This window comes from Bos javanicus, chromosome 1 (assembly GCF_032452875.1).
Source record: "Bos javanicus breed banteng chromosome 1, ARS-OSU_banteng_1.0, whole genome shotgun sequence".
Lineage (NCBI taxonomy): Eukaryota > Metazoa > Chordata > Mammalia > Artiodactyla > Bovidae > Bos > Bos javanicus.
The window spans coordinates 94825705-94837783 of record NC_083868.1 but is presented as its reverse complement, the minus strand read 5'-3'; the positions used below and the strand labels follow the sequence as shown (position 1 = coordinate 94837783).

The window sequence follows — 12079 nt, the reverse complement described above, 5'->3', positions numbered from 1 at the left end:
TCCCCTAGTATTTCCTCTATGTTCCCCTGGCGTGTTTTACAAAGGTCATCACATCTCTTACAGGAAAAAAGTCTGGAAAACACCAGCGTAGATTTATTTAATAGCTGGAGATCAAAAAAAAGTCAGGATACAATGTACCCATAATAAAGTTATCATGAGCATACCCACATGCATCCCTGCAGCTATGAGTACCTGTCAGAGAGACAGCACCAGAGACAAAAACGGGCAAATCTATCATGCAGGACTTTGTTTTCAGGTCACTTGGCCCAGCCGTGAAAAAACGAAATTAAGAGTCTAGCAATTTTCATTCCAGTCCTATTTTGCCACTATTACTCACGTGAACTTGGGAGTGTCATTGACCCTTTCAGAACCTGTTTCCTCACTCGACAAATGGAAATAACTAATGTCAGCCAGTTATTTACTGTAAAAGTAAAATGAGATCATGTAAGTGAAACCCTTTGTAAAACCTGCAGTGCTATAAAAATGTAAGGTATAACCAAAGAATTATGTTCTTCAGGGTCTCATTCTCTTAGGGCTGGCCTTCTCTTCCTCTCACTGGTGAGCTCCTGGGGTTTTCTTGGTAGGATCCCCCCATCCTCCTCTCACTCTAAACACATTCATTCCCACTGCTCGCACCATTACCCATTCACTGACCTCTGCCAAGCCCATATCTTAAGCTCAGCGCTCTCTCTCCCCCCCAAATTCAAACTATTTATGAACAGCTACACTTAAACTGGTCCCATGGACACTTCAAAGCAAGGTACCAAACTCTATGACCTTCACCCTCAGACCTGCTCCTTTTCCTAATCAGGCTTGTTATCAACATTCACCCAGTTACTACAGAGTCTGTCCCAGAAGTCATCTTTGACTCCTTTCTCTCCTTCACTCTTGCAGTCAGCAACTCTGGCCAGCCTCACTCCAAACCCGTCCCATTTTATTAGTTCATGCTCTCCCCTCTCATCTGGATAATTGCTTCTCAAGTGGTCTTTTGCCCTCATTTATTTTCTTAAACTCTAGTCTCTATACTGCCACTGAGAAAACCGTTCTCATATACAGATCTGACCATGTGATTTCCCTGCTAAAATCCTTTCAGTGGCTCTTTCCTGGCCCACAGAACCCTTCATTACCTGGCCTGTGCTTCCTTTCGACCTCACCTCTCTGACTTCTGAGCTTTGCACTCCAGAGCCACTAGGAACTACTTTTAGGGCCTTAGGTTGTACCATCCTCTCCCACTGGAACATTCCCTTTGTCTGGGATGCCCTTTCCCCCCTCCTTTCTCTCCTTCTTGTCTTCCTCACCTCTTTCACTCAGCTGGCTCTTATGGAAAGTCAACCTAGCACAACGGTTGAGCTCTTAAACTCACAGTAACACAGGCTCCACCTCTTACAGGTTTTGTTATCAAAAGCAAGTTATTTTTCTTTACAGTTCAGCTTCCTCCTTTGTAAAATAAGGAAAATAAGAACACTTATCTCATAGAATTATAGCACAAACTAAATGAACTGTATGTAAAGCACACAGCACAGTATCTGGCACAGAGTAAATGCTCAGGATATGCTTAATAGACGTTATTTTTACTGTAAATGGGCTTCCCTGGTGGCTCAGATGGTAAAGAGTCTGCCTGCAGTGTGGGACACCCAGGTTTGATCCCTGGGTCAGGAAGATACCCTGGAGAAGGAAATGGCAACCCACTCCAGTATTCTTGCCTGGAAAATTCAATGGACAGAGGAGCCTGGCAGGCTAGAGTCCATGAGGCTGCAAAGAGTCGGACATGACTGAGCGACTTTCTTTACTGTAAATGCTCACTCAGCTTTGATAATTCAGAGCTGATATCAGTGTGAAAGGGAAACATCTGCTCCTGATGCCAAGGTCAACATTGTTGTTGTTGTTTAGTTGCTCGGTTATGTCTGACTCTTTGGGACCCCATGGACTGTAGCCCGCCAGGCTCCTCTGTCCATGGGATTTCCCAGGCAAGAATATTGGAGTGGGTTGCCATTTCCTTCTCCACAGGTTAACATTAGGTGTCCTTTTTAAGGCAGCAACCCATAAATGCCTCTATCATAATTCTTCTATCATTCAAGTCACATCACATTCTATAACTGTCAGTAGACTTATCTCCCTTCACTGGACTGTAAACTCGTAAAGGTTAGACATGTGTTTTATTATTTCATCAACTCCTAGCATTGCTGTTCATTGAATTAATGATGACTTTGGAATTTTAACTTTATTAAGGATAGGATATTAAGCTAGGATATCGATTTTATTTTGGAAACACTAAAAGACTGTTAAAATTTCATACTATGACACATCTTAGACTAGGTAGGGAAGATAGTTAGGCCTGTCACCATGATATTTAATTACATGTCTTTCTTTATAAACATAAATGAAGGAGAAAATAAATGGTAGACAGTTACCATATAGTTTCATTTGTCAGTAAAAGTAAACATATGCTCACTAATTTAAAAGAACTAATTGTGCATTAATAGGATGGTTAAGAACGATTATTACACTTTCACACCTCAGAAATATTTTCATATCAAGCTCAGGCCACATGTTAGCAATAGGATATCACACTAAAATAAAGTAATAAGGTTGGCATTTCTGTGCTCAGAGCCATATTTGTAGAGTTTTAGGAAAAGTAAAAAGGAAACTGGCTAAACCTCAATACAAAATAAAAAGTTTAAAAAATAAAGAATTAAAAGGAGAACTACAAATTAGGCATTATCTTACACACTTGTAGTTGAATCAACCTGACTTTAATATTTGATTGGATCCACCAGCAGGTTCTGTCTACCACGACCAACTCATTTTGCTCACCTGTCAGAACTAATACTAATTAAATATTGTACCCTCAAGCTATTCTTAAAGCCATTCTGCTGCCAGGTGTGTTTAAAGAAAATTTCACTAAATCAGCTAAAAATTACTGTGCTTAGTGAGCGAAATCTCTAATTTACATGAAGAAATATGTGTCAAGGCAAGTCTAGAAGGCAATAAGCAAAACTTATTATACACTAATGTTTTAAAGTTAAATTTAGGAGTAAACATTCCAGTTCATGAATGCTCATGAAGAAGGTTACCAAGCTGGAGTTCTGCATGACATCCAGCTGAGCTGTCATTTAAAGCATACCCACACAGCCCAAAGGCACATCATGCACAGAGAATTTAGGTGAGGTCACATTCGATTTCAGCAAGTTTGAGGACATTTTACAGGATGAAATACCTTGTTCAACTAGTCCAAAATCACTGTCATTTATAAGAAACAGGGGAAGCATTCAGCAGAAATATCAGCTTCAATAATCTCTCTTTTATATTATGTCACTGAAAGGATACATAGGGTAAGAACTAGAAAGTTAAGAGGTGATTGAGGTAAGAAGTCACGCTCTGGCCCATTATTACCTTCAGTCAACATCTTTACCACCCCCTCTAAACTGTACAAAACCACTCCCTCCTATAAGCTCCTGTAACTGTACCTCTTCTGTAATACTTGTCAGCGCTTGCCTTTTTAATAGCTATACGTGAGCATACTTCTTCATCGTACTAAGCTGCAATTTCTGTGGGTCAGACTCACGCACTAAGCTTTCAATCTGTGTTACATCTAAGTGACCGCACATGAAACCTGCTATCATGATAGTGGTCAAAGGATCCAGGATGCCTTTTTTAAAGAAATCTATTTTAGGGAATTCCCTAGTGGTCCAGTGGTTAGGACTCAAAGCTTTGAGTACCTCAGTGCCATGGCTGGAGTTCCATCTTTGGTCGGATCCCACAAGCCACATGGCACAGCCAAAATAGAAAATAAAATAAAATTATCTTCTTCATAGTACAATTACTGAAATACTAATCACATTGATATGTATGTGCATTTCAATTCCACTTTAGAAGTAGAAAACCTACTACAAAAAAAGCTTTTAATTAATTTCTTATTTCATGATCATTGCAGAAAAACTATACAGATAGGAAACCTGAAGATATAATCTTATGGCCCAGAAAAAAAATCACTATATTTTAAATTACGTCCAGCTTTTTCTATACATCTATATATAGATTTATAAAGCTATCTGTTTTGATGTATAGATATTTCAAATGGTATAAATGCTTTTTGTAGCATTTTCTCACTTACAGCTCAGTATAAATCACTTGTACCTCATTAAACTTTACTTTTACAACTTAACTGTTTGACCGCATAGTTTCCAAAATATGGGTTTACCATATTTACATAGTCTTTTATAGTTCTTAAGTTTTTTAAAATAACACTGAAAATAAAAAAAAGAAAAGAAAGGTTGCTGAACGTTCTCTCATATATTTCATATATGGCAGTGCTTTTGGACTAGTTTAAAAAGATTATTGTACCTATGAAATGTTTCTATCTTTATAGCTATAGCTTTGACTATATGCATAATTACGTGAATTCATCCAGAGGGATTTTTGGGTCAAAGAATAAATACTTCCACAGCTTCCCATGGGCACTGCCAAACTGCCATCAAAAAAGTTGTTAAAATTTACATTTTTTTCCAGCAGTGTATACTTCTCAGTATCTCTACCTGTATCAGGATTACCATTTTATAAAAATTTTTGCTTGCACAGCACTTTGAAATGTCTTCAGAACGTCCACCAAACTCCTTCCTTTTGTTCCCCTAATCTTCATCTACATCTCTCTCCATTGCCCTTCCCAGACTATTTTTGTCTGTGTTTTTCCACTGTCCAAGTCTTATGATGGCTTTGCTATCACACTGAAAGATGCCTGGCTATTTTATCACCTTAGAGCCAAAGTATCAGCTGACTAATCTGATAAACATGCTAATGTAAAGGGCTCCTTTCCAGTAACATGTATGCAATACAATTTGAACAGTTTAACAAAAATATAATCTACATCAGCAGTGTATTTAACTTACACAGTAGTGGTCCTCAGTTTTTGCTGCGCACTGAAATCACCTTGGGAACTGTTTAAAATACTGCTTCCTGGGACTCCTCTCCCAGAGATTCTGCATAAATTTGGTATACATTGTGAACTGGGCATTAGGATTTTTGAAGGCTTCCTAGGTGACTCTAATGTAGCATCTGTGTTTGAGATGACTTGAGAAAGATCCTAAGTAACTTCTTCTTAGGTAGTATTGAAGGACCCCAAGGAAGAAAAGCACAATGAACATAATCTCAATACTCTGACTCATCTGCAGAAGATAAAGGAGATGAGAAGGGACAGGGAGTGGTGAAGCATTTGCCAATGACAACAGAATAAAAGTAGCATTCACTTTTTTTTTTTTTTTTTTTTTGGCCACACCACATGGCATCTTAGTTCCCCAACCAGGGATCAAACCCATGCCCCCTTCAGTGAAAGGCACAGAGTCTTACCACTGGACCACTAGGGAAGTCCCAAGCCTTCACATTTCTTGATATTAGGCAGGTGCCTGCTGTATTAAGTTGACCAAGCCTTACCTCTGAAGTAGCTTTTGTAATGGAGCCAATCAATTCAAAGTAAAATGATGTGGGCAAAAAACTTTATGCCAGGCAATTTAGTGGTAGCATTCCAGGTTTCAATGAGGTAGTCTACTTCCAGTTTACGTTTATTTTATTGTTTCAACAAAGTTGAGCAGTACTATAGATTTTCCCCACAACCCACAGTGGCCCTTTGGGACAATATGTAGAAGAATATTGGAGTGGGTTGCCATTCCCTTCTCCAGGGGATCTTCCCAACCCAGGGATTGAACCCAGGTCTCCCGCATTGTAGGCAGACGCTTTTACCGTCTGAGCCACCAGGGAAGTCCACTTAGAAGAATAACTACAACCAATTCCAGCCATTAAAATACATTACAGCACTCTTACAAAGCATCAAAAGCTATCAGCCCTACTATACAAGGAAAGCTGAGGGTCAGAGAAGGTTAGTTAATGGGCTGGCCTCTCAGCCAGCAAGTGGCCTGGCTGAGGAGGGATTCAGGGAGGCATGACAGTCATGCTCTGTTTACCACCAAGTGTCAAGCACATTGCCTTTTCCCCAGGACAATTTGAAGTGACACTGGTAAATTGCTTTCCAGGGTGGAATATGCTTTCTTGTGGGCTGAATGATCTTTCTGATGTTTTACAGTTCTGAAGACAAATGATAAGAACCACTTGTGTGCTAACTCAACCCCAGCCACAGTGTCCAGTGAGGATACTCTGCTACCTTATCTGTCTCTGTGACCTGGCACTATTACATTATCATTCCCAAACACCAGCTAAGGGCACACGCTGCAGATGACTGTAAGGTCCAAAGGTCTTACTGGACTGGTTGCTTTGTTGGGGAAGAAAGACATTTGTCCAATCATGGCTTTTTTCAAATTACTTATGATAGGGAAGATTTCCTTGGATCAGAAAGGAAAGAATAATCTCTGTGGCCAACACAGTAGTTTGACTTATTTTTTCTTTCTTTCTGTTTTTCTTATCATTAGGCATTATTCTTTTTACTGTAGAAGGCCATTTAAGCCACCCAGGTAAATATCATTGTATCCCAGAATCTTTAAAGGGTGCTACTCCCCAGCTACAAAATTTCTGGAGGAAGAGAGTGATTGCAGAGCATCCTGCACAAGACTGCCTTTCTTGGAGCCAGTGCTAGAGAAGGGGATTGTCATTCTTTCGTCTTGTCAACATTGTAGTAAGCAGGAGGGAAGGAAGAGGCTCTATTGCCTCATAGACCCTTCCTAAGAGAAAATGCGGGACTTGAGGGTGGAAATGTGGCTGGATTCAAGAAAAGCAAAATCTTCCTAGACATGTGCTATAATACCCTAGTTAAGGGATTTGTGATAGGACAACGCCTCAGAGACTAGGTAATCCTACACACAGTTGGAATGCACAGGGAAAAGGAATATCAATCCTCTAGGAAAATCCTGTTTGTTTCTTTTTCTTCCTCTCTCTCTCCCTAGTTGTCATTCTTTAAAGGAATTTACAAAAATAACCTGAGGTTAAAGCCCAAGGTTGGAGGAGGGGAGGAATCTCGGTTTGGGGGGAGGGTCAGGAGTTTAGATAGAGCAGGATGCTCAGAAAGCCCTGTTCAGTCATACGGCTCAGACTTGATAGCTGATTGTAGTTTACATTTTAGATTGTCTGGCACTAAAAATAATGCCTCTGACATAGAATAAACCAGAAAGTTACATTTTTCTGTCTACGGGGTTAAAAAAAATATACACTCACGGTACAGGAAAGAACTGTCACCCTGCCAGGCTAAGCCTGGATATCCTGACTCAGGCAAAGGTTAGCTCTTCTACAGTTAAGGACATACATGAAACGCTGCAGGGCAGGCGCAAAACAAGAGCATCATGCAAACACCTGCTGTCACTACCTCCACAGCCTCTCCCGCAGCCAGCCAGGCCTCTCCGCCTCCTTTGTTGGGCTGAGCTGAGGAGTGCCGGCCATGACGTGCAGATCTGTGCCGTCCCCTAAGTACTGTGGGAGCCCAGGCTGCTGCCCGTGGCAATGGAGGGCTCCACTGTCGGACACAGTGCGAGATCACCGTGCCAAGTCTGCTCTTAAGGTGGCTGCATTCCCAGGAACCAGAGCCTTCCTACAACACTTAACTCGCTCTCTGCCGCCCTCTATAAGAGAACAAAATGGGGGAGGGGTGGGTTATAAAACGCTGGAAGCTTGATTTTTGACGTTGCAAACCAAGATAGAAGGTGGCATTTAGGAAAGACGAAGGATTTAAACAGTCGTCAAATTCTGCTCAAGAACTTCCTTCTCCGGAATCAACACAGACGAAGACCTATACACAGACCTAACCCGCTGCTAGACAAGAAGCGAATGCGACATCCTGAAAATGTCAGCCTGAACCACTAAAAAGCAATAGCCTTATTGCGCCACAAAAATATCCATCTCATGGGACAAAGGCCGGAAATTCTCTTTCCCCCTAAAATATTGCTTAAGAGAAGGGACAGAGAATCAGCCCCGGGCTGCGTCTCACCACTTGCTGTGCGCTCCGGAAAGTGGCGTCCAGCAGCATCAGCTTCCAGGGATCGGAGACGGAGCTGGGCAGAGGGATGTAGATGTAGTAGGCAGCCAGCGCCACTAGGGCGGTAAGCAGGACACAGGACGACCTCATCCTCCTCCGGCTCGGCGGGCCTGCCAGACGGACGAGGAGGAAAGGGCAATACCACCCAAAGACCTCAAGCAAGTTTCTGCGAGGGCCAGCCGCTCATTCACCCGTTTCTTGTATGCCCAGAACCAATCAGAGGCGGCGTCGGGAGGAAGTCGGAGCGCTGACTTGCCCCCTCCACTGTGTCCTTGCAAAGTGTTGAAGACACTCCAGGTTTGAGAAAGCTGTGGGGCTGTGCTGGGCGAAGAACAGCGGACTCCGGAGGACACAGGTGTGTATTGCACACCAGTGACCACGGGCTTCCCTTCTGCAGGTTTCCAAACGGAAACAGTCCCGAAATAGTTTAAGTGCATTAAGTTTCTGTCTGTCTAAAGCACATTTGACTCAAAATGGAGTCAGATGTGAGAAAGATAATAAAATGATAACAATAAAAATCCACTGACTTCTACAGCCAGATTTGCAATAGAATGTAAAGCCTATCTGATATGTGGTGAGAGAAGATAAGAAATTCTTATAGCTCAAGCGAATGATAAGCCAGTAGTATAATACATCAAGCACATAAATCTTGGTTTCCAGATCTCATTCTCCAATAAAAAGAACCATGACTCTGCCATGGCTATGTGGTGAGAGAAGATAAGAAATTCTTATAGCTCAAGCGAATGATAAGCCAGTAGTATAATACATCAAGCACATAAATCTTGGTTTCCAGATCTCATTCTCCAATAAAAAGAACCATGACTCTGCCATGGCTCCTTGGAGAAAAGACGGATTGTAGGGCTGAGGCAGGTAAAGAACAGGATGAACCTGATCTAGAAGATGAGGAAGTGCTAAAAAATAATGAGAACTTGGTCAAAAGGACACAGTTGGCAGCTTTAAGGGTCTTCCAATGTCAAAAACTGGGATAATTTTAGCATCAAAATAATACTAATGGATTATAAACCATTAAATAAAATGAATATCTAGGAGTCTATACTAATAGAAATAAATGGGAAACACTATGTGAAAAAAATTCTTTCAGTGGGTCAGTGGTAAAAGAAAAAGTATTTGAATCCAGATTTCCTATTAAAGATAGGGGGAGGGGGGTGGATATAAAATAAGACAGAGACAGAGAGAGAACTTCAGCAGATACAACCAAAGATCCAGAAGGAAAAATTTGGAAGAACTGTTTTAAGGAGGCGGATAGAGAATAGCTCCAAAGCTATTGATCAAGGCCTTAAAACATCTGGTACATATAATTTTGCAACTTAATATAGTAATTTAAATTTAACCTAACCCAAAGTAATAAAATAATCATAAATTGGGGGCTGAAAACGAGATTATTGGGAGAAAGTTGGCTTCTTATTCAAAGTTTGGAAGAAAATACTTATGCGAAGGGTACACTTCAATGATGTTTCAAGCATTCAAGTTTGAGATCATCATTTTATATCTTTTTGTAGTTACTCATTAAACATATAACTCTGAACAGAGATATATTAATTTGTGGGTGTGTGTATGTACATAAAGTTAGAAGCTAGTCTCTGTGGGTGATTACAGATAATCCCAGAGCTATCAATCGAGTTGACAACTGCATTGATTAACATTTTAATTAATGTTAACATTAATGATGACATTAATGTGCTTTCAGGTAATCAAGGCTATGGTTTTTCCAGTGGTCATGTATGGATGTGAGAGTTGGACTGTGAAGAAAGCTGAGCGCCGAAGAATTGATGCTTTTGAACTGTGGTGTTGGAGAAGACTCTTGAGAGTCCCTTGGACTGCAAGGAGATCCAACCAGTCCATTCTGAAGGAGATCAGCCCTAGGTGTTCTTTGGAAGGAATGATGCTAAAGCTGAAACTCCAGTACTTTGGCCACCTCATGCGAAGAGTTGACTCATTGGAAAAGACTCTGATGCTGGGAGGGATTGGGGGCAGGAGGAGAAGTGGACGACAGAGGATGAGATGGCTGGATGGCATCACTGACTTGATGGACGTGAGTCTGAGTGAACTCCGGGAGATGGTGTTGGACAGGGAGGCCTGGCGTGCTGCGATTCATGGGGTTGCAAAGATTCGGACACGACTGAGCGACTGAACTGAATTGAATCTGTAAAATAATTCAGAGTTTTACCTTATAGACTTTAATATTTTTCTTCTGAATTTTGATTGTATTCATAAAATCATAGATCTTAGAGCTGATGACTAAACAAATAACAAACCACCCACACCTGACCCATCCTTCTATCTTCAGCCAGTAGTAATAAGCTTGATATATAGATGAGCCTTCTGAGACCCAGAGCAGCCTCAAGAAGCCTCTTCTAGTTTGTAATATTTATTTTTTCTGGACTTCCCTAGTGGTTCAGTGGTTAAGAATCCTCCTGCCAGGATTCTTGTGCAGGGGACATGGGTTTGACCCTGGCTCAGAAAGAGTCCACATACTGAAGGGCAACTAGAGCCCTAGAATCTGTGGTCTGCAACAAGAGCATTGAAGGCAGGTTCTTTACTGTCTGAGCTACCAGGGAAGCCCATCTGGAACAGGAGAAGCCACCACAATGAGAAGCCTGAGCACTGCAACTAAAGAAAGCCCATGCATGCAACAAAGACCTAATGCAGCCAGAAATAAATGAGGTAATAAATTTTTTAAATACTGTTGGTTGGAATTGATAATATAAAAACAGAAACATTAAAAAAAATATATTTATTTCTCCTGCCTCCCAATGCTGTCCAACTTCTCTTCAGCAGTGCACTAAGAGATAGAAACTAAGAAGAAAAAAAAAAGAGAGAGAGAAACCACTATCTTAATAATCTTCAGTGCTTCTTCTGTAGATCTGAGATTCCTTTAAAAAAAGAAACCAATCTGAGATAAATTTAAACACCTTTATCATTTTTTCTAATACTTCATTCATTCAACAAATATGATCCACACTAGGAACAACAAATAATGGTCCACTCTAGGAAATAAAGGAGTTGGGGGCAAGGCAGGAAGATCTTGGCTCTTTCTGATTTTTACGTGTTTGGTGGTGATGGTGGTTGTGAAGTGAGAATAAGGAAGGTACAGAAAGGAAAGGCAAACAACATATAAACAATATAACTACAAACCAGGTTCTGTGGTTAACATTCTGAATGTATAAACTCATTTAGTCTTTACAACAGTTCTCATGAAGTATGTACTTTTATTATTCCAAAAACAGAGGCACTGAAAGATGAAGTGCTTGTCCCCAACTCACCCAAGTAGTAGAGGTGTACTGGGGAGTTGAGCCCATTGAGTCTGGCCGTTGTGCTCATGCGCTTTACCACTCAACTCTGCTGCCAAGAGGTTAGGACTGGGAAGAAAACAGAATGGTGTGGTGTGACACCTTGTGGCTGGTTGCTGCTTTAAACTGGGTGATGGAGGGGACTTCTTTAAGGAGTGTGCATGCTTCTTTAAGTCGCTTCAGTACTTTAAGTTGCTTCAGTCGTGTCTGACTCTGTGACCCTTTGGACTGTAGCCCACCAGGCTCCTCTGTCCATGGGATTCTCCAGGCAAGAATACTGGAGTGAGTTGCCATGCCCTTCTCCAGGGGATCTTCCAGGCCCGCATCTCCTGGGTCTCCTGCATTGCAGGAGGATTCTTTACTGCTGAGCCATCAGGGAAGCCCTCTTTAAGGAGATGTCATTTGAACTGAGACCTGAGTGTCTAAAGAGGTAGCCATGCAGGAATCTAGAGCGTAGGGAACAAGTGCAGTGGTCTTGAAATGTCACCGGGTCAAGGAACAGACAGCTGGTGAGACAGCTTTCTCTGCAAGGGGTGTGGTGGAGCAGGCCCAGTCAAGAGGTAGCATGGGTGCAAAAGGGTGGGTTATCTAGGACATGATAATGAGGTGCCATGGAGAGCCACTGGAGACCTTGCAGCAGGGGAGCAACAGAATCTGATCTGTTTTGAGAAGAACCACTACAGCTGTGCTGTAGAGAATAGTTATCCAGATCAGAGAGGGATAGTGACTTGGAGGGGCCACTGTGGTGGAACAGAGGGAAGGGGCAGATTTAGAACACATTTTAGAGATGGGAGAGATA

At 41.6% G+C, this 12079-nt stretch overlaps 1 protein-coding gene across 2 annotated transcripts in view; it reads right to left on the bottom strand.

The window, feature by feature from the left end:
* NCEH1 (neutral cholesterol ester hydrolase 1) overlaps positions 1-8260 on the bottom strand; it is a 63908-nt gene extending 55648 nt beyond the window's left edge. The window contains exon 1 of one of the 2 annotated variants that reach the window (XR_009736287.1): positions 7922-8119. Coding sequence is in view for 1 of the 2 variants with exons in the window: in XM_061415643.1 (XP_061271627.1) it covers positions 7922-8059 (138 nt within the window). In the remaining variant the exon portion in view is untranslated. Of the gene's footprint in view, positions 1-7921 lie in introns of both variants that reach the window. The other variant, XM_061415643.1, reaches the window with a different exon arrangement.
* Positions 8261-12079: the final 3819 nt, after the last annotated feature.